Source organism: Xylona heveae (genome assembly GCF_001619985.1).
Source record: "Xylona heveae TC161 unplaced genomic scaffold L228scaffold_9, whole genome shotgun sequence".
In the NCBI taxonomy this organism is placed as follows: domain Eukaryota; kingdom Fungi; phylum Ascomycota; class Xylonomycetes; order Xylonales; family Xylonaceae; genus Xylona; species Xylona heveae.
In genome coordinates this window covers 229,014-250,617 of record NW_017264201.1, presented here as the reverse complement: position 1 = coordinate 250,617, position 21,604 = coordinate 229,014, and the positions used below count along the sequence as shown (strand labels likewise).

The 21,604-nt window shown below is 48.7% G+C and overlaps 5 protein-coding genes across 5 annotated transcripts; 3 read left to right on the top strand and 2 right to left on the bottom strand.

The window, feature by feature from the left end:
• Positions 1 to 848: 848 nt before the first annotated feature.
• L228DRAFT_249369 (MFS general substrate transporter) lies at positions 849 to 2,797 on the bottom strand. The gene is made up of 5 exons (XM_018333081.1): positions 2,597 to 2,797; positions 2,499 to 2,537; positions 2,100 to 2,432; positions 1,718 to 2,043; positions 849 to 1,638 (listed from the first exon to the last, which is right to left on the bottom strand). Exons 1-5 carry the CDS (start codon positions 2,747 to 2,749, stop codon positions 1,023 to 1,025), a joined length of 1,467 nt encoding a protein of 488 aa, XP_018186161.1. The 5' UTR covers positions 2,750 to 2,797; the 3' UTR covers positions 849 to 1,022.
• A 2,595-nt stretch (positions 2,798 to 5,392) lies between these two features.
• On the top strand, positions 5,393 to 6,709 carry L228DRAFT_269908 (hypothetical protein; the record flags this gene model as incomplete). The annotated part of the gene is made up of 7 exons (XM_018335338.1): positions 5,393 to 5,443; positions 5,525 to 5,560; positions 5,632 to 5,728; positions 5,786 to 5,873; positions 5,934 to 6,027; positions 6,091 to 6,424; positions 6,495 to 6,709. The coding sequence occupies 7 exons, from the start codon at positions 5,393 to 5,395 to the stop codon at positions 6,707 to 6,709; spliced, it is 915 nt and encodes a 304-aa protein (XP_018186160.1).
• Positions 6,710 to 7,980: 1,271 nt separating this feature from the next.
• On the top strand, positions 7,981 to 10,165 carry L228DRAFT_232214 (TFIIH basal transcription factor complex, subunit SSL1). Its single transcript, XM_018330589.1, has 3 exons — positions 7,981 to 8,541; positions 8,634 to 8,969; positions 9,043 to 10,165. Exons 1-3 carry the CDS (start codon positions 8,267 to 8,269, stop codon positions 9,998 to 10,000), a joined length of 1,569 nt encoding a protein of 522 aa, XP_018186159.1. The 5' UTR covers positions 7,981 to 8,266; the 3' UTR covers positions 10,001 to 10,165.
• A 1,589-nt stretch (positions 10,166 to 11,754) lies between these two features.
• On the bottom strand, positions 11,755 to 16,991 carry L228DRAFT_253805 (glycoside hydrolase family 13 protein; the record flags this gene model as incomplete). Its single annotated transcript, XM_018333779.1, has 14 exons — positions 11,755 to 11,837; positions 11,900 to 12,511; positions 12,602 to 12,839; positions 12,902 to 13,218; positions 13,368 to 13,410; positions 13,470 to 13,555; positions 13,649 to 13,887; positions 14,564 to 15,169; positions 15,229 to 15,564; positions 15,627 to 16,318; positions 16,401 to 16,513; positions 16,572 to 16,671; positions 16,739 to 16,863; positions 16,919 to 16,991. 14 exons carry the CDS (start codon positions 16,989 to 16,991, stop codon positions 11,755 to 11,757), a joined length of 3,663 nt encoding a protein of 1,220 aa, XP_018186158.1.
• Positions 16,992 to 18,362: 1,371 nt separating this feature from the next.
• On the top strand, positions 18,363 to 20,283 carry L228DRAFT_240381 (P-loop containing nucleoside triphosphate hydrolase protein; the record flags this gene model as incomplete). The annotated part of the gene is made up of 3 exons (XM_018331230.1): positions 18,363 to 18,780; positions 18,839 to 19,984; positions 20,060 to 20,283. The coding sequence occupies 3 exons, from the start codon at positions 18,363 to 18,365 to the stop codon at positions 20,281 to 20,283; spliced, it is 1,788 nt and encodes a 595-aa protein (XP_018186157.1).
• Positions 20,284 to 21,604: the final 1,321 nt, after the last annotated feature.

Genomic DNA, 21,604 nt, shown 5'->3' with positions numbered 1-21,604 from the left:
TCAGAGTGGATCTCTCATGGAGAAATTGTGGATTCGCTCCGAACTGACGGCTTGCTACTGTGCGGTATGGGGCGGGCAGAAGGTGGTTGTGGTTTCACACACTTTGCTGGGCACAAGGTTTGATGGCAATGAGGGAGGAAAATAGAACAATTGGAGACAAAATGACAATAATGGTCTAAACAAGTTCTCTCTTCTAACCTGTCAGCTCTGAATAGACTTTTGTAATTGATTGGTTACTGTCTTGTCTATCCTGTTTGTTTCTTGGGGGTGAATTCTCCCAGTCTCGGAGACATCCAGGGACACGCATGCGTGCATCTTGTGCTCTATTCTACTGCGAACACGCCTCTTCCTACGCGGAAAATATGCAAGATAGCGTGGAGATCTCAGCACATGGAGGCGATACCGTCTGTAGAGCTGGCCGCCGAACAAAACAAGAGCAAAAGTGAAAGTAGTGGTACCTGTTGCTGAAGCTCAAATCAGACAGGCGAACAGGTCTCAGTACAGATGTCGTATCCACTCCACAGCGTCTCAACCCATGTCAGCCACCAGAAGTCCGGCTCCCCGCTAAAATGGTCATCAGTAAACCTCCCAGCCAGCAAGGACATGGGCAAAACGTTTTTTTTTTGTGCTGCTGACGATGAGTCCGCATGGATAGCAGGGACCAACTCCGCTGACTCTGCTAGAGTACGCCTTTTCGTCCGTACTCGTACTTTATTGTCAGCTGGTAATGGTTTTCCCACCACGTGCATCAGAAACAGCAATCATGCCTACTGACCCATGCCAGCTGTGAATAATATAATATAATTTCAAACAACAGAAGAAAGCAAAGCATGACTGATCGATTCTCGACGGGGCTGACTTGTGATTTCTCTGAACCCAAAAAATACCCAAGTAACGTTGGCCATGCTTATTCATTCTATTCGTCATTCTTACTATCTAAAGTCTATGTCTATTAATGGTCTATATGGTGTCTGTTTATTTGATGCATCATTCATTACCCGTAACATCTCATGTTGATATATTCACGATCCCTCTTCCACATACTCGACGGTGCTGAGCTTTCCTTGCCATCCATTGGATCGCAAGTACTCAACAAATTTGGCATCTTCCTGCTCCAAGTCCATGTTCTTGCCCTCGGGAATGAAATAGTAGATGAGCGCACCGACAATGCCGATACCGCCGGCCACAAAGAAGGTGGCGGCTTGTCCAGCACTGTCTTCGATAGGCAAAAAGACCTGTGTGCCCACGGCGGCACCGGCTTTGCCAAAGGCTGCAGAGATACCGTAGCCCATGCCGCGGACGGCGGTGGGATAGCTCTCGACAGACATGAGTCCAATGGTTGCGCCAGGACCCAGATGACCCATACATTGCATCAGGCCGTAGAGGACAATGAAGGCAGGAATGGATCTCTCAGTCAAGGGCTTGTAAGCACCTCCCACGATGAAGCCAAACACAACGTAGCCCAAGAACCCAATGATACCGGTCCAGCGACGGCCAATCTTGTTGGTCAGGTATGCGCCGACAATCACACCGGGCACAGGCAGTACGTTGAGAATGAATTGCCAAATGGCCACTGTTTTGATATTGTGCGAGGGAACCACCTTGTTGACAATTGTCCCGCTCATGATGGAGTTCGGACTGGAGAGAAGAGTAAAGACGTTAGTTCACCCATGGGCGAACGCAAGAAAACCAACAACGACAAGGGAGGGATGCTCACAAGTTGATAAAGTCGTAAAGGAAGAAGGCGCTGCTGGTGCCCAGGAGCCGAAGCCAATATTTTTTGATGACGAGCCAGTAGGGCACACGCTCGTGCTTGAAGTTGCTCTTCTTGAAAATGAGGGCATCGCCCATGCGGATCCGCAGAATCAGAATGATGACAGGCAAGCAGGTTGCAAATCCATACATGGCGTGGTACGCGACCGAGAGATTATTTCCAGTAGCCATGATCGTCATCAGATAGATGAATGTGCATAGTGGTCCAGCGAACGTCGCGGTAAAGGTCGACATCATGACCTGAATGGGGCCACGCTTGCGATCAAAATGCTAACAATTGTCAACGATCATATTCTCGGTGCCTCAAAGCTAATTGGCGTTCTCACCTCGTTCGAGCCTTCCAGAGCAGCTGCAGCAGAAGTAGGATATTCTCCACCAGCACCAACACCCGCAATACCCCGAGCAATGGTCAAGTACCACATCATCTTGTGAGGACCGCCTTTCACCTGGAAGACCAGTGTTGCCATGAGACTGCCGATGAAGACTAAGCCGGACGTGAAAAACATTCCACCTTTACGGGACCATCGATCCGAGCAATAGCCTAGAATAAGAATACCAATGACAGAGCCGACCAGCAGCGAATTGGAGATGCGTGTTTGCACTTCAGAAGTGTATGCTTTGGGAATAAGGTGCTTAAAGATGACATTCATGTTCGAAGCCTATGACTGTGTTATGAGCGGGCCGGGTCATGGAAGATATATATTGGACTGCATTTGAAGCCATACCAAACTGTTTTGATACCCGTCCGAGAGGTTCGCAATCGCCTGTTGCATTTGGTCAACTTCATGCAGTGGGAGGATATAGGATCAATGCGGTGCCGTACGCAGCTGGCGATTGTGATGATGGACATTGTTTTTCGTGACGAAGCAATCTTCCTCCCAAAAGGTGGAGAGTCTCCATGATTTGGTTGCTGAGCTTCCAGCGACTTTTCCGTCGCCTGGTCTCGCACAACGGGTTCTTTGGTGTTGTCCTCCATGGTGCAACAGTCAAAAGTCCTCTTTAGGCACTTTAAAAATTGTTGTACACCAGCCGCACTCGTAGGAGGGGAAGTCCATCTTTTTGTATGGGGAAGGGTCCTCCCACTTGCGCACGCTGTGATTCAAAGAAAAAATCGGGAAATTCCTTATCGGCGCGCCCTGCGCGGGTCGGAATCTATCTCAATGGAGTGGGGAGAGCACGACCAGTTCAGAAAACATGGGTATCGCGGTCGACTAGGACCCACATTGTCGGTTGAGCCTTTTCCTCGGCCGTGAAGCAACAGTAGTATCGGGCTGCATGGTGACTTGATTCGCCAAATTCTTCAAGCAGAATGCTAGATTTGAAGCAAAGATCGACAGCTATGAAGCGTTGAGTAAAGGAAACTCCGAACACCTTGACCACGGTTTGCACAGACTCACGTGTTGATTTGATTGCGAATTTTTTGCTAGCTGCGAGAACAGGGCTGACCAAAGACGCTTATCTATGATTTCCGTTGCTTTGCCACGCGGATCTTGAACTTGCATACCGTATTGAAAGGTCAACATCGACTAGGCAAAACCTGAAGATTCAATTACATCTGATAGTCGACATGGTGCTCGATTGGCAGCCATCAGATTGCTTCCCGTCGCTGGGCCGGCCCACCTTGCGTTCTCGGCGCCGTGAAGCGAAAGCTTGGTTTCGTAGCGTTAACTTGTATAACCAACGATGGCCAAGATTACCTAAATTATTGTGCCATCATAACGAGCAAACGCCACATTTATTATCGATTTTCCCCATCACACACTGTGCGCTCGGCTAAAGAACACGGGCACTGTTCAATTGCCAAATGTACGACACTCTTGAATTCAAAAATAATTCCTCCCTGATGCAAGTATTTCTTGTAGCAAGGCACATGGACAAAATGAACCAGCTCTTCCACTTTTTGTTCTCTTGGCAAGAATATATTTCCCTCTTGACTGGAAATGCTTGATTATAAGAAAACAGGGACCCACTTCGAAACCACCAACCAGTAAAAGTAGGCAAGAGTGGGTTCCCAAGGGCCATCTCCAGATTATCTCCGCGGACCCAAATAGTCTCGACGCTGAATTTAACGGCCGTTCATCGTCCTGTCAGCGATTCTTTTAGTTCTTTGCTTACGACTTGTCGTGCCGGAGATACAAGTCCGTGGATAATATTTCAGAGACAGTAATTAAACTGGTGAGGGCATATTGAATCTCGCAGTGCGGGGTCGAGTGCGCTCTGATGAACAGCCGAACCCAGACAGGGTGTCTTTTGCATAAATGGCCATTGAATCCATCCAGTCAAAGCGGTGTCTTTGAGGGCTGGTGCAAGGGACCGGTGAAGCACGCTGCATGGCATCTACCTTGTGCGACCGAGCTTAAGACGGGTAATCAAACTCGTGCAACTGATGGAACACCAATGTGTATCTTTTCAGGAGAAAAATGGCATGGATGTCGTGCGGATAGCCACTTTTTCTCACCTTAATGGGTCAGCTATACGGCTCATTGTGCTGCTGATATGCCTTCAGAAACATGGAACAAATCGGCATGATTTCATCCAAGAGATTTGCTTCGTTTCAAGCTCTTGAGAGTGTTGCTCTCGGTTCAAGCTACTTCTATTGTTAGCTTAATAGGATACTACTATTAAGCTTGGCCAATACTACGAGTAGACGATAGGCGGGGGGAAATTGGATACGACGTGGTTCACGCTACCCAGAGTCGTTCCTGTACCGTCGTCTCAGTCTGGCGCGGATGATTTGCATGTGCGGCAGAACCACACTTTCATCTTAATTCCTAGACGAACTTACCTTATGTACTCCGTACCTCATTTACTTTGGATGTTTTCAAGGACATTGGTTTTTCTAAAGTTTAGGGGTCAGTCTTTATCCTAAATGCAACTCATACCTATCGTATTTTCCCCTGTGATCGTGATCCCCCCCTTTGAAGTGACAGCATCCCCTAGGAGACGCTTTCGCCTGAAGGAGTTTGGCGAGGTGCAAGGTGCAAGCTGCTTCGGTGGTGTGTCTTTGCGAGAGTTGGACTGAACTGTGTGTCCAGGGTTCTTTGACTGCGCTTTAACTGATTTTGGTTGCTGTCTAGACGTCTTAGCGTCCCTGGTCCTGGTCTTCTCTCGCTCGACCTTTAGGAGCTGCCACCGAGCACGCACAGCGAACGCCAATCCCTGGAAGCTAGCGAGCTGCTACTCTTCTGCGCCCGGACGAGCGAGGCAGAGAGAGAAAGAAAGCAGAGAGAAACTTGAAAAACTGGTCACCGTCTAGTCAAGGAAAGCTCTCAGGTACCCTGTGCACGCTGTCTGCTGGTCTTGGGTCGCTTCGGCTACGTTGATCCATCTCCATCCAGCCAGTCGTCCAATTCTTCGCGATACCTTGGACTGCTGGACCCAACTCAAATCGTGTTTACCAGCCCTCTCCCAGCTCGCTCAGACATCACAAGGAGCGCATCGCAACCTAGATTCTTCAAGAAATACCGCTGAAGCTGCCGACTGCAGCTCTCAAGGCGCGCCGGTCGCTGGGCAACCTCATAGTGACGAGCACGAAAGCCGTCATTCCGCTGCCTCGGCCTGCTTTTTGGGTCGTTGGCGGGCGAATTTCTTCCTCGCCAGCACCGGTACAACGACGAAGATGGATGTCGCCAACATGCATTCGCATCACACACAGTACGGCAATTTCTACGTATGAAGCCTCTATTGCAGCATCAGGTCATCCCCTCTGATCAGTCGCAGCCGAGCTAACCAGTGCTTTTATTGTTTGTAGGACTTTTGCCGCGATTCGACCCTCCCAGTCTGCAACGTACGCTCATCTTCCCGCCCCGTCATCATCTGTGACCGACGCAAGCCGAGAACTGACTGTTTGCATGATAGCTCTTTCGCGAATCACCCGTCAATGGAGGATCTGGTTGGGGTAGCTGTCAGTTGACAGGCATACCGCTCAGCGGCGGAAGACATTTGACAAACCTCGGTTGGTCTCAGCAAGCCTTACAGTCCATAGAAGGCCCATGTTGACAGAGACCTTTAGGATCAATCCTTCTGTGCGGCATTGCGATACTGGTGACGCTTCTGCTGTTATGGCGTTCGGAAAGGAAGCGTGCTGCCGTCGGGCGCAGGTACGGCCTCCATTTGGGAATGCAATAGACACCAGCTGTGTGCTAACAGAAGCGATATAGGGAGATGCAATTATTCCTCATTGGTTACTTGATTATCGAGATTTGTGAAATCTTCACCGTCGGAGGCTTTCCCTTGGAGCGGAAAGTGCGCATTGTACGTTTAACCTGACATGGTCAAATTGTGGAGCACACGCCCTGACCAGAGAATGTCGTCTAGGGCTTTACTGCCGTTCATATCGCCGCCATTGTCGCAAATTCCTGGATATTATTGATGAACGCGCTGGTCGGCTTTCAGCTTCTCGATGACGGTACACCTCTCTCGATCGGATTGATCCTTCTATCAGCAGCCGCCTTCTTCATCGGAACCGGATATATTGTGCTGGACACGGGTTTCAGTTGGACTGGGTTTTTCGACTCGGACTTGGTCAAACCAGACCGGTCGTATGCCATATACACGCTCTACCAACTGGTTCCCTTGGTCTTCCTTTTCCTCTACTTTGTGCTCGAAACCTATCTGGTGATTAAGGTCCTAGGAGAGAAGAAGCCGATGCGTAAGTGACACAGCTGAAAGATTGAAATTGTTCTCCTTACCTCACGGGAGTCTAACTAACATTCTGCCAGTCTATTTGATTGCCGCTACTCTCCTTTTCGCGGTCGGCCAAATCTTCCAGTATGTTATCAGCACGCACATTTGTCGAGGAACCCATGGCAAGATCAATGGCGCCTTATTCGAAACCTTCTTCACCTTGTGTGCTGTCGTCATGCTTTGGGTGTTCTGGTCAAGCATCACCGAAGACGACTGGCCCATGCCCGCTGCCGAAGCGCCATACACATAACGCGACACAGTCCCACGATGGAGGGCCGGAGGCAATCATGTTCTTGACGACTTTAGACGCCGACGCAGTTTCTTGCGTATATCCAACTTGATTATTTTGCATTTCTTCCCGATCGACATTCATCTTCGCAACTGTTCACCTTCCTATGCTTTTTTCTCTTCTCTACGGCACCTTTCGGTACATTATACGTGGACGTACGAAATGACGACCTGAAGCCCCATTTCTCACGTTTGCAACGACATGAGAGCCATTGAGCGGCGGTGCATGACCTACCTGCGTCGACCGTCGAGTGAGCTCTTTTACGACAACGAAAGCTTTTCGCCGCACCTTGTTCCAATTTCACTTTGAGCTGCTTGTCCCCATGGCACATACCTTCATCTCTGATACTTTTAATACGCCTCTTCATAATCATCAGTCCCTACCACTCATTACTCTCGAACATTAACCGTCTATCTCTCATTACTTTTCCGCATACACTCACACCTTTTGACATACAAATCCAGCTAGACCTCTTACTCCTGCTCTCTAGACGGAAAAAGCACAATCTGGATGATTAATACTGTAATGTTATCATAACCCTCCGACCTTATTTTAGCTAGCTACTTAGATACCAATTCCACCACTGAAAGTTAACAGTCTATTGATGGTTACGATAAGCCATGTTCAGAATATTTTTGTCTTCTTTCTGATATGCTTGAGTCACTAAGCGTTTTGAATCTGCTCTAGGCTTTGAGCGTTCGAGATTTGAACCTACCAATGCCACAACCAAATAATTAGCTACACCCTTTTCTTAGTAATTTGGGAGAGATTCTAGTCCCATAAAGCATAGCAGAATCCCTAGTGAGCCATCTATTAACGGACACGGTATTTCGTGTCGCTTCAATCCCCATTGCCACATAGCTAAGTCTCGGACTTGTTTCAACAATTCTGACCTTTGCAAAGACCCTCATTGGATGACCAGAGACGCAATAGAAAAATGACAGCCATCACGTGTGAATGATATCCTGAGATTTATTTGGTAAATACTATCAGTTACTGCAATGAATATGACCGCTCTTCGTATATAAACAAAAAGTTAAATTAAACTGGAGTAGAAAGAGAATAGTTTGTCAACGTCGTGGTTCGATGACCTAAGTCGGCCTAATTCCTGGGCAAGTTTAGTGGAAACTTAATTGTAGCTTCGGTTATGTTTTGGGCGAGACTGTCGATCTTTATGATCTTCGGGGATTCGTTACAATCTACTATGGTAGCCTTCAACTTTTGGAGCTTGACAGGATATCCCGTCGAGCATCTCAACCTACCCATTGGAAAGCTCGAACAGATAAGAGTCTGTCTTTTTGGTGAATTTTGAGAGAAATCACTGTTCAGTCTAGCTCAATATCCTCTCTTTTTTTTGGGGTATCTAAGCTGGACTATTTCCACTTCTTCAGCCTGGAGCTTGACATTGAACAATACAGCATATTCGCAGAGCTTTGAGCTTCCGACAACTCATAACCTAGACCTACCACGAAAGAGTCGGCATCCAATTCCAAAGCACCTTTCAATAACGCCTCCACAATGGCGGACTCTGACGGAGAATACATTGACGAGGCGCTGTCCGACGACGACACCACTGCGCAGCAGGGCACTCGCGGCGGCGACTATGGCACACGATCAGCTTCGAATCGCGCAATTAAGCGTCGCAGAACAGACGGACGGGGCGGAGGCACACAGACGCAACCCAAGGCGCGGTGGGAGGACATACATCGAAGTTGGGAGCACGTTGTAGAGGGCGCAGACGGCAGTATAAGCAGTACAGTTGAGGGCTTATTGGAGGCAGGAAAGCGAAAGAGGTGCGGCCCCCATGAGTTATTGGGAATTTGGTCCCATAGGACATGTTTCAAAATCTCAAGACCTCAAGCTCTCAATGCTAATATCGGTATAGATTACTTCGCGATACTACACCACTTCAACGAGGCATCATCCGACATATGATTCTTGTACTCGACCTGAGCGAGTCCATGGCAGAAAAAGATCTCCGGCCAACGCGATACCTCCTCACACTGCGTTACGCGCACGAGTTTGTGACTGAATTTTTTGAGCAGAATCCCATCAGCCAGCTGGGTGTCATTGGCATGAAGGACGGACTGGCAGTCAGAATCAGTGATATGAGCGGGAATCCCAGCGACCATATCAGCGCCATTGAGGGATTACGGCCGCAAGATCCAAAGGGGGACCCGAGTCTACAAAACGCGCTGGATATGGCCCGAGCTGCTTTATTGTATGCAATGCCCTCACATATAAACCCCAAACCTCGGCTATTGACGCCCATCAACTAACCAGAGTCTGAACAGCCACGCCCCGAGCCACGGCACGCGCGAAGTGCTCATCATCTTCGGCGCACTGTATTCGTCCGACCCAGGGGATATCCGGGACACAATCAAGAGCATCATCGCCGACAAGATTCGGGTCAGCATCGTGGGTCTGGCCGCCCAGGTGGCTATATGTCAGGAGATATGCTCCAAGACCAACGGGGGCGACGACACCGTGTACGGCGTTGCTCTCAACGAGCAGCATTTCCGCGAACTCTTCTTCGAGAGCACCACTCCGCCCGTCACGCGGTCCGCCAAACAAGCCGCTTCTTCACTACTGCAAATGGGCTTTCCCTCGCGCATCGTCGAGCAATCGCCCTCGCTGTGCGCGTGTCATTCCCAGCTTACCCGCGGCGGATACCTCTGCTCGCGGTGTCAGAGCAAAGTGTGTTCTCTACCGACCGAATGTCCGGCGTGTGGACTTACCCTGATTCTGTCTACGCATCTGGCACGGTCATATCATCATCTGTTTCCCTTGCGTAATTGGCATGATGTCAGTTGGGAAGACGCGCGGAAAAGTAAATCTACCCATTGTTTTGCATGTCAGGTCCCTTTTCCGCCTATACCAGACGGTGGTGGGGGTGGGAAGGGTGTAGACGGTGTTTCTTCCGGCGAGGGTGTATCTTCAAACATAAAATCAAAACCAGGCGCAGGCTCAGGATCAGCACCCCCCATTTCTCTCGCCGCTCCCGCCACGGGCGGCGCTACAGCGGGCCTCACGTCCCGCTACGAGTGCGAGGTATGCAAGCATCACTTCTGCATCGAGTGCGACTTGTTTGCGCATGAAGTCGTGCATAATTGTCCGGGCTGCCAGAGCGGTGCTCCTATAGATGATGGCGGTGGTGCAGTCAACGGTCAGGTCGGTCAGCATGCAACAGACGGTAACGGTAGTGGTAATGGTAATGGTAATAGTAATGGTAATGATATGGATTTAAGTTGATTTTACCCTTTTTCACATTATCCTTACTCTTCATCCATGTCCTTTATCTTTTATCCTTTACTCTTTTTTTTTTATCCTATCACTGTATCACTGTACCACTTTCACCTTCACAATATCTCTGTCCTTTGGCATTGACCGTCCAGCCTGTATCTTTTTACCCTTTATCCTTCATCCTACCACTTTGTCTACTTTATCCTCCATCCTATCCTTTATCCTATCCTTATTCTCTACTCTTATCCTCCATCCTATCCTTTATCCTATCCTTATTCTCTACTCTTATCCTCTATCCTATCCTTTAACCTATCCTTATTCTCTACCTCATTCTCTATCCTGGTTCTTTATCCTCTATCCTCTGTCCATTGTCCATTGTCACTATGTCATCTTATCTCCATTACACCATTACATTGTCACACTTATTCTTCTCATCACATATCACTATCACCATTTACCATACCAACAGACTAGCATATCGCCGTACCATCATATCACCAATCACCATACCATCTTATCATCTTACCATCTTACTACTATCGTCAATCCGTTGTTTACCATCATATTATCATTACCCCATTGTTGTTACAACTACTACATCTACTACCGCTACTACCGCTACTACCGCTGCTTCTATTCTATTGTACACCACCTTGATCGTCATCTTGATCATCTTCTTTATCATTAACATTATCATTACCATGACCGTTGTCATTATTTGTCTTCGTCATCTACACTACTCATCACCACTCATCACCACCGCCACTTCCACAGCCGTCATCATCCTCGTCTTCTTTTCATTCTCGTCACGATCAACATTAGTTGTCTATCACCTCTTATATAGCACCTATCATCTGTCGTCAGTCGTCTACTACCAGTCGTCTATCACCCCTCGTATGTCACCAACACCAGCACCACCTCCAGCCAGCAGCAGCAGTAGCAGCAGGAGGAGGAGGAGGAGGAGGAGGAGGAGGAGGAGGTCCAGAACATGCCCGACACATCTATACCGTATCATATCATATCCATCATATCATATCATGTCATGTCATATCATGTCATATCATGTCATAAGCACTGTTGATATGTTTTATCATACATCGACATCGACATCGACATCAACATCAGCAGCACAGCAGCACAGCAGGACGAGCGGGAACGGCACCGGCACCTATGTAAAAACCAACATGTACATACCTTACACATCGAATATAAACATATACCATAAACATGACCATGTACATCAACATCAACATAAACATGTACATAAACATTAGCATCAACACAAACAAGCATAAACACTGACGATTAAACTAATAGTGATATATATTTAATCTGTGCCACATCTTTACAATGAGTCTGAAGAGTAATCAGTGCCACACGCCAGACGTTTCTGGGAATGTAGACAGTAGACAGTAGACACGGCAGTGTACTACTTCAGTACAGTGACAACGAGATTGTTAGATAGGTATTAGGTCACATGAAACCGAATCACAATGAGAGTTCATTCACGTACAATTACATACGAAGATACAACACATACAACACATCGTATTATACACTGCTAGACTTAGATGTTCCAGTGGTTCTGAGTAGAAAAGACTTTGATAATTCTTTACACATTATAAACACACAAGAAAAGAAGCAGTTTTTGGTCCCATCCCCCATCAACTCCTCGAGGCAGATCCGGCATCTTTGTTTAGATGACATGGGGTCTCATCCCAAGGAGAATAAAACACGTGATGGGATCATCAACTACCAACCACCTAAGAAGACTTCTCCAACTCGGCAAGAATCTTCTCACCCTTGGCACGGGCAGACTCAAAGTCACCAACCATGTAGAAAGCACCTATTCAGAGTTAGCATATGCAAAAACAAAGAAAAATCAAATGGGGAATGGGGAAAGCTTACCCTCAGGAAGGTCATCACCCTCACCGTTCATGATAGCCTTGAACGAGCGGATGGTGTCCTTGAGGTCGACCAGCTTACCCTCGATACCAGTGAAGACCTGGGCGACGGCAAAAGGCTGGGACAAGAATCTCTGCAGCTTACGGGCACGCTCGACGGTGAGCTTGTCCGCCTCAGACAACTCGTCCATACCCAAAATGGCAATAATGTCCTGGAGCGACTTGTACTCCTGGAGCATCTGCTGCACACGGGTGGCAGTGTTGTAGTGGTCCTCACCAATGATACGGGGGTCCAGCATACGAGACTTGGAGTCAAGAGGGTCGACGGCCGGGTAGATACCCAACTCAGAGATACCACGAGACAACACAGTGGTGGCGTCCAAGTGGGCGAAAGTGGTGGCGGGGGCAGGGTCAGTCAAGTCGTCAGCAGGGACGTAGACGGCCTGCACCGAGGTAATGGAACCCTTCTGGGTGGTGGTGATACGCTCCTGCATGACACCCATGTCGACGGCAAGAGTGGGCTGGTAACCGACGGCAGAGGGGATACGACCAAGCAAGGCAGACACCTCAGAACCGGCCTGGGTGAAACGGAAAATGTTGTCAATGAAGAGAAGCACTGTAATATTAATGGCGTTAGCAAATTGGCCCAGACATCTTTACTTCTTCTTCTTCTTCTTCTTCTTCTTCTTTGGAATGCTAGACATACCGTCCTGACCCTCCTCGTCACGGAAGTACTCAGCAACAGTCAGACCAGTCAAGGCGACACGGGCACGAGCTCCCGGGGGCTCGTTCATCTGACCGAACACCAGGGCGACCTTGGAGTCACCGTCGAGCTGGATGACACCAGTCTCCTGCATTTCGTGGTACAAGTCGTTACCCTCACGAGTACGCTCACCGACACCAGTGAAGACGGAGTAACCACCGTGGGCCTTGGCAACGTTGTTCTGTTTTGAAGCTGTTAGCAGGCATTCCCTCTTCTTCTGGCGGTGGCAAGGTCTTCACATACAATCAACTCCTGAATGAACACAGTCTTGCCGACACCGGCACCACCGAAGAGACCAATCTTTCCACCACGAGCGTAGGGGGCAAGCAGGTCGACGACCTTGATACCAGTGACCAAGACCTCAGCGGCAGTGGACTGTTCAATGAACTCCGGAGGGTCGGCGTGGATGGGGAGCTTCTTGACGGCCTTGATGGGGCCACGCTCGTCAATGGGGTCGCCAGTGACGTTGATGATACGACCGAGAGTGCCAGGGCCGACGGGAATCATAATGGGGGCGCCAGTGTCAGTGGCCTTGGATCCACGAACGAGACCCTCGGTACCTATTGGAGTTTCATGTGTTAGCCCTCAAACTCATATTTCACCTTCGCAGAATCCCCCCGCAAACCATCCTCGGGTTATGGTTTTAGGAGAAACGGCGATGAACGCGTCACGAATTGGCAACGCTGGAAGGGGGAAAAAGGAGACATACCATCCATGGCAATAGTACGGACGACATTCTCACCCAAGTGTTGCTGGAATTGAGTGTTAGTGAGCTCAATTGAATGACGTCGGCTTTCCGAATAGCTCTTACAGCGACCTCCAAGACCAGCTTCTGGCCGTTGTTCTCAGTCTCCAGGGCGTTCAGGATCGAAGGGAGCTGCTCAGTCTCGAATTTCACTGCCAACAGCTGTCAGCATTCATGACGGGTCCTCAATTGATGGCTGCATGACGGATTCGTCCCCATGCGCGATGGAAAAGATTTTCTCGTACCATCGACGACGGCACCAATGACCTGGTGAATCTTGCCATCACGGGCAGCGTCGGTGCTGGCGAACCGGGCGCTCAGAGCGGGCAGAGCATTGCTCTTGACGACGGGGTTGATAGCCCGGCGAGCAGCCGTGGGCCGCAGGAAAGGAGTGGTCCGGATAGACCGAGCGATTCCGCTGTTAAAGAGCGACCGTGTCAGCAAAACCTCAACACCCTCAACCAACACAAAAAATTGACCAAATCTTCCATTGAAGATGCCCAATGGGTCAATTGAGGTTCTAAATTGATGACATACCTCTTGAACATGATGACGGATGTCAAAGAGCGATGATGACGGGAGTGGAGAGGGAGATGAGGATAGAGATGGTGATCCGGTTGAAGAGGAGATGAGGTTCTCTCGACTTCGGGAGCAAAAGGGAACTCGGCCTGTGGTTGGTCGGTGGCGGCCTTGGCACACTAAGGGGAGCTCTGGAATTACCGCCTGCCATTTGCCGGGTGAGCTTATGTAAGCAACTCGGATATCAAAATCGTTGAGCTGCCCTTGGTCCTGCTTTCCAGGACGAGGCATTTATTCGCAGACAGGCCAAAGATGCTCAATTGACCCTGTTCTCACAATCATACAATTCTTATTCCTAGCTAGATATTTCTCATATTTCAATAAAGCGATATCAAAAGTTCAAATCATCGTTATACAGTGCGCAGGCTACATCTGAGGTATAATGTGTATGGGGCCAATCATGCAAGCGAATTGGGCTAAATTTCCCAGCTTCCTTCTAATAAGTACAGTTTACATCACGTTACTCTTCCAGTGCAAGAACCTATAGAAATCATAGATTGTCAGACAATGGAGTTCCCAAAATGTTATGAAGGGCATTGTTGGAGGATGCACTTACAATGGCGGTTCTCGTCGGAATATACACATGGGTATGATTCTTTCGTCCATTCCATTCAAATGGCGTTGTAAAGTATCTAGTGCTCTCGTCGATACGATTGAGACCACCAAATGCAGGACTGTCCGAATTGATTACAATTTTGTACGTGCCAGCCGTTTCGACGCCAACACGGTAATCGGCGAAGCTCTGGGACGGATGGAAGTTGAAAATCCACAAGAGACCGGCACGCTCAAACACAATGACCTTGTCTCCCTCGTGCTTCAAGCTAATATACGCCTGGGGCGAGTGAAGCCATCCGTACTTTTCTTCGGTCCATTGCATCTTTCCGTCAAAGTCGTTGAGGAATTTGTACCGGAGGAGGTGATCATCCGTCAAGTTGAACTGGCGGCGTGCGTACCAGAAGCTATTGTTGTTGCCCTCACGCGGGAAATCCAGCCATTCGGGATGGCCAAATTCATTGCCCTCAAAGTTAAGATAGCCTTCTCCGCCGAGTCCATGTGTGATTAGGCGGATCATCTTGTGCAGAGCCATACCTCTCTCTATCACAGAGGTGAATTCTGTAAGAATGGACATGTGAGTGTACATCTCCTTATCGCAGAGCCACATGAGCAAGGTCTTGTCACCAACAAGGCTGCATCTCGAGTCAGTCCAAAACCGTATAACATCCAGATATTTCAAATATGTACGTACGCTTGATCGTGACTTTCGGCATAGGCAATAGTCTTTTCGCCGTGTCGCCGATTGGTGAGGGTGAAGCAGAGCGCCCCCATGTCCCACTCTTCATCTTCCTTCTCCTTGAGCCATTTGATGTACAAGTCAGGAATGGCCATGGCCAGACGGTAGTCAAAGCCAATGCCGCCGAGGGAAAGCTTGACACAAAGAGCTGGCATGCCAGAGACATCTTCTGCAATCGTGATGCAGTCAGGATAGAGGTCGTGGAGCATCTCGTTGGCCAGCATAAGATACACCACTCCGTCTTCGTCCACGCTCGAGCCAAAGTATTCGTGATATCCGCCAGAAAAGCCGCTGAAAACAAAAAAAGTCTCATTAGTGGGAAAGAACGCTAGATGAGAGCCAGGAATACTTACGTTCCAATGCCGTGATGAGTATAGAGCATGCTCGTCACACCATCGAATCTGAAGCCATCAAACTGGTATTCCTCCATCCAGAATCGAAGGTTGCTCAACAGAAAACGCAAAACTTCGTGGTGTCCATAGTTGAAGAGACGACTGTCCCACAGCTCATGGCGACCCTTGGCGCCTTCGTGGAAGTAGAGGTGGTCTGATCCATCAAACATGTTCAGACCATCCAGTGTATTCTTGGAGGCATGGCTGTGTACCACATCAAGCAGTACGGTTATGCCCATGCCGTGGGCAGTGTCGATGAGCTCTTTGAGATCATCAGGAGTTCCGTAGCGGCTGCTGGCCGCAAAGAAACTGTTGATCTGGTAGCCAAAACTAGCGTAGTATGCATGCTCCATGATCGCCATGAGCTGGATCACATTGTAGCCCAAGCTGCGAATTCGAGGAAGCACATCTCTGGTAAACTCCTTGTATGTAGCCACCTTTGGCTCAGGCGAAGAGATTCCGACATGAGCTTCGTAAATACGAGCGCTCGCGGGCTTCGGGGGTCTCGGGTGTTTGAATACATATCGTTCGGACTTGGGCGGGTTCCAGAAGACTGCGTCGTAGACGGGCGAGACTGAAAGATCTTGGGTGACACGGGTGATCCACACTGGAATTCTCTCAATTCGCTCTCCTGAAGGAATGACCATTGAAATCTGTGCGGAACACGCTCCTCAGTCAATTGGCGTCTTGCAAAAGGGGAGGAAAATACATTCGTAATGAGACTAAAAATCGTACCTTTAGCTTCGAGTTGTGGGGGATAGCGGGCTGACCATTCTTTGCAGGCAAAGTCAATTCCCAAACGCCGAAATCATTCTTTGTCAATGGTGTTGCATTGCGGTCCCAGCCATCTACGAATTGATTCTATTAGCAGTGCCATCTTGAAGTCAACAATCACAATTGACGTACTAAAGTCGCCAATCAGATTGGCCTGCACGGCATTCGGAGCCCACTCGCGGTAAACAATGTCTCCATTATCCTTGACGTTGAAACCGAAGTGTTCATAACCCTGAACAGACGTATTGTCAGCAATTAATGCAGTCGCCCTCACGGGGGACTATGGTGCAACAACGAACCCTGCTAAACTTCTCAAGACCACCTTCGGTATCGTTGATTTGTTTGATCCAATCCTGGGCACGACTGAACCTGTGACGTAATGCATCCTTGAAAGGCGACAGCCACGGGTCAAGCTGGATTACGCCTGTTTATCGGTCAGTCTCATCCTTTTGAGTATGTAAATGTAGCATAGTACATACCCGTCCCATCAGCCGGGACCTGCGCACTTGGCTCTACCAAGAGCGAATTTTCAGATGCCTGATTCAAAGACATTTTGACCGAATCGAGCCTCTACTCAACACCGACGATGAAGGTGTCGAGCAATCGCAATTGATAATCGAGGGAAGGCTTATTGGATTTACAATGGCGCCCACTTATAACAGATACGTAAAAATGGAAATAGAGGGGCGCAAATTGCAATGATCAAGGGTAATCTTCCTCAAGGAAAAATGGGAAAAAGTGCAGAGAGGGCGACGGTCGTCTTAAGACGGCTGCAAGCGTAAGGTTATCTCCCCCAGTACAAGGCTCGTGATATGGTGGGGTTCAGAGAGCTAGTATTACTATCGGGGAAGCATGTGTACGGGGGAAGGCCGGGTTGCTGTCAGCCAAGATTCCGTTCCCTCACTATCCCCGTCTAGAATCGTCATTGCTATTAACTAAGTACAGGGAGAGCTGGAAGCGATTCGTACTACAGAGAACGAGAAATGATCCTCGTAGGACTATTGCCACCAGATTCTCTGTTGGTTGAGCGGAGACGGGGGGCATCATTGGAACACTGGCCATGGTTTCCCCGTTCGAGCTCAAAGGGACCGTCATTGGCGACTGCCTGATTGGGGCTTAGGGAGTTCTTTCCCCGCTGGAGCAAGGCAGACACACTCTAAGCGAAACGCGCCATGCCCCATCTGGCATCATCGTCCCATTCGAATTGCAAGAGTCAAAGGCCGAGAACTCAACCAAAAGCAACCCCAGAGCGGGTACTCGTACTCCCATATTGTGTCTACTGCTGATAGTTCGTGACTGGGGCAGATGTTTTCTAATGATCTTAGGCCGAGTAGCTTCAAAAGCCATCTATATATAAATATCACTCAATGCTAGAAAGCTATACGTCCTACGGATTACTGGCAGTTGGAGAAGTGACTGGGCAGAGCCCTTCTCGAGCTCGCGTGTCATTTGTGAGAAGCTTTAGGAACAGCCCAAAGTGTCGGTGCTTTTGAACCTCACATTGCTACAATCGATGGGCAAATGCTGTAATTGACAGCTACCTATGCTTAATCAATGAAAGTAATACATCTGCAAAATGTCTTCTTTGATTTGCAGCAAAAGGACAGTCGAACCCAATCGCTGCGACAAGATCAATTGCGTAAATGGCGTCTGTGCGCGGTCGTAGATATCGCCATCCTCCTGCGGGCGATAAACTAATGGAGCTGCGGAGCACACGGAATGAGCAATACTCCAGTGAAGCTTGTCAGTCATTGTTGTGACACCCTTTGAACTTTACCTCTGCTTAGCCTGCGATTCTGCCAAAGAACATGCGAATATCGATCAACAAGAATACGACATATACTATACACTTGTAATTCCTCGCTGTCTTGGTCGAATTTTTCCCGAACCAAAGCTTTGATAACGTTTCGCCTCTCTCTGCTCATGGCCACAACCATTTCCATACCCCGCCGAACTCTTCGTCTCACCTCCGCTACTTTTTGCATTTTGCATCGCAGGACACTTGCGACTACCTCAAAATGCGCTTCTCAATTCAATCGATCCGACTTTTCTGGTCAGGGTTTCACTGGCAGCTATGAGGCCGGTCTACCCACCACCGGCCCACTCGCTGATGCGTCAATATATGGCGTACCGCGGATAACACCGCGCATGCTGAAGCAGCACCTTGATCAATTCGTCGTTGGGCAGGAAAGGGCAAAACGAGTGCTGAGTGTAGCAGTGTACAATCATTATCAGCGGATACAGGAGCTGCAGCGTCGGGATGAGGAGGAAGAGGAGCTGTTGCAACAACGGTTACGACGGGAGATGGGGGAGCGTAGCGGTGAAAGACATCCTGTAGAGGGTATGTAGTCTTTATTTTTACCCCCTCATAAATCTGTTTTTGACTGAATCATATACAGATGAATTTCCCGGTCAGCAACCCACGATCCCGATCCAACCGCCGCAGCCCGTAGTACCCACAAGCAGACTCGGTCAAGCCCCGTTAATCGATAGCAGTCCTCTGGCAATCGAAAAATCAAACATCATGATGCTCGGTCCATCAGGTGTTGGCAAAACACTCATGGCCAAGACGCTCGCACGAGTACTCGAAGTCCCCTTTAGCATGTCCGACTGCACGCCGTTCACGCAAGCCGGTTACATTGGCGAGGACGCAGAAGTCTGCGTCCAACGGCTGCTAGCAGCAGCAAATTATGACGTGGCCCGCGCCGAACGAGGCATCATCTGCTTGGATGAAGTGGACAAGATTGCCACCGTAAAGGTTGCGCACGGCAAGGACGTCAGCGGCGAGGGCGTCCAACAGGCGCTTCTGAAAATCGTCGAAGGCACAACCCTGCAAATACAAGCGAAGCAAGAGCGCGGCGGAGGAAGAATACCAGGCGGAAGCGGGATGAACCAGAACATGAACATCCCCGGCGGCCCAGGTGGTCTCGGCGGAGGCCCCGGCGGCGGTGCTGGGGCTGGCGGAGCAGGCATAGGCCCGACGACCGGCAAAGGCGAAGTATACAATGTCCGCACGGACAATATCCTCTTCATCTTCACAGGCGCTTTCATTGGTCTGCAGAAGATCATCATGGACCGTATCGCCCATGGCAGCATTGGATTTGAACAACCGGTACGAGCAGCCAATGCCGATAGCAGCCAAACCACATTCAGGGGCGAAAAGGAAGTTTTAAAGAAATATCTGCCATTCTTCGACGCCAATGAATCCAACCAGAGCAGTTCGCAAAACTATAACCCGCTCGATCTAGTCGAGCCTGGCGATTTGCAGAAATACGGCCTCATTCCCGAACTTGTCGGCCGTGTCCCCGTTGCAACAGCCCTGTCACCACTCGACGAGGAGTCCTTGGTCCGTGTCCTCACAGAACCACGCAACTGTCTTATGAAGCAGTACCAGCAACTCTTCCAGCTCTCGGGTATTGAATTGAAATTCACAAGCGGAGCACTACGCGAAGTTGCCAAAGCCGCGATTGGCATGGGCACAGGGGCAAGAGGTCTCAGAACAGTCATGGAGAGATTATTAGCCGATGCCATGTTTGAAGCTCCCGGTATATTTCCACTCGCCCAGTTCTTGGCCTGCCCCAAATCCACTTTCAAACCTCACTAACAATGTTTCTGTCTAGGCTCCTCCATCAAATTCATCCTCGTCAACCAAGCCGCGGCCCAGAAGAAAGAAGCACTCATCTACCTTGCCCGTGGCCAGCAATTCAAATTCCATTCCCTGATTGCTTCTGAAGAAGAGGAATGGGAACGCATCCATGGAAAAGCTTCCACCCAGGAATCAGATTCTCATTATTCCACTTTTGAACAGTACCGCGAAAAAGGACGTGCCGCTGGTCTTTTGTAGCGGTCAATCATTTGACTTCCCTTCTGTTCTTTCACCACTCGTCAGGTGCCCACATCTTACAATCTCGACCTGTACGTCTAATCACTTATCTCGAGTGCCGTGGCGTCCATATCGGTCGCTTGTCTCATCGTTTCGACATTTTGATATCTGAATCAGTCGTCTCAATTCTTGTCTGACGTCTGATTCTGACTTGATCAATTGTCACTCAACCGGTCCAGAGCCTTGCATTCGATCAGTTGCGTCCATTGTTTCGAGCGTGTATGTTTGATCAAATACATATCAAACAGTCTGACAATACCCTGTAACGGCAGCTTCCAGTCACCTCACCACCTTGCCTTCTTCTTCCACACAAAAATCCAGTGCGCAATTTCACATTTTATCCTGGATATCTTCTTATTCTCTTTCTTATTCTCTTTCTTATTATCTTTCTTATTATCTTCTTATTATCTTTCTTTCTTTCCCAATCTCACGGTGTGTCACATATCTAGACAAGTCCCGAGCTCGACCTCAAAGTTGGATTTCATCTTAGCCAAGCCCGAGCTCATCCCGATACTCCGTACTCTAAGCTGGCTTGGTATCTGAGCTAGCTTGTTAAGTAGTTTGGTTTAGTTTAGTTTGGAGCGTGGGAGGGAGGGAGGGAGTTAGCGGGGGTAGTACGGGGAGAGGTTATAATGGAGCTGACAAGCCTATTCGAATCTTCTTCACATCTTATATTCCTTTCTTCCTCAATAAGTTTTTTTTTTCTTTTCAATCTCGTTTCTCTTTTCGGCTTTTTCACGATTTGGGTATAACGGCAATCGTGCAATCGTGCAAACGTGCAAACATGGCAGCGATACATATCTCTCCTATTCTTCTTCCTGCTTTTCATGTTCTCTTCCTACGTTCTATAGGACACACATTTCGGACAAGTAGTAAAGTAGTACTCTACGATTAACTTGACATCTTTCAATGAAAGTTGAGAGAAAAGAAAGTTCGTCAGAAAGAAAGAATGAAAGGAAGAAAAAAGTGAATATAAATCCAATATGGCATTCACATTCCCGGTAGTAGTAGAAACATATCACATGCACAGAGTCATATATGTCGAGACAGATGAGATGGCACGAAACACATCAAGAGGCATAAAGACACATCAAGAGACACGAATTACTGGAGTTAAGACGAAAAGGGACAAAAGAAAAAGAATATAAGAAATACTAAATTGTGAAACAACTATCGCACATACGCATACATACATACTTACATACCTACAAAACGAACCCCGCTTCTTGACTTTTCCCTCGAACCGCCAACGATCCCTGACACAGGGCAAAAAAGGGGGAGG

Bases quoted from the DNA above. Each gene is read 5' to 3' on its own strand.
- L228DRAFT_249369 (XM_018333081.1), bottom strand. From the start codon at position 2,749: ATGGAGGACAACACCAAAGAACCCGTTGTGCGAGACCAGGCGACGGAA. The intron at 2,538-2,596 runs GTACGGCACCGC...CAAATGCAACAG, and splicing joins TCATCACAATCGCCAGCTGC to GCGATTGCGAACCTCTCGGA. The intron at 2,433-2,498 runs GTATGGCTTCAA...ACACAGTCATAG, and splicing joins ACGGGTATCAAAACAGTTTG to GCTTCGAACATGAATGTCAT.
- L228DRAFT_232214 (XM_018330589.1), top strand. From the start codon at position 8,267: ATGGCGGACTCTGACGGAGAATACATTGACGAGGCGCTGTCCGACGAC. The intron at 8,542-8,633 runs GTGCGGCCCCCA...ATATCGGTATAG, and splicing joins GAGGCAGGAAAGCGAAAGAG to ATTACTTCGCGATACTACAC. The intron at 8,970-9,042 runs GTATGCAATGCC...GAGTCTGAACAG, and splicing joins ATGGCCCGAGCTGCTTTATT to CCACGCCCCGAGCCACGGCA.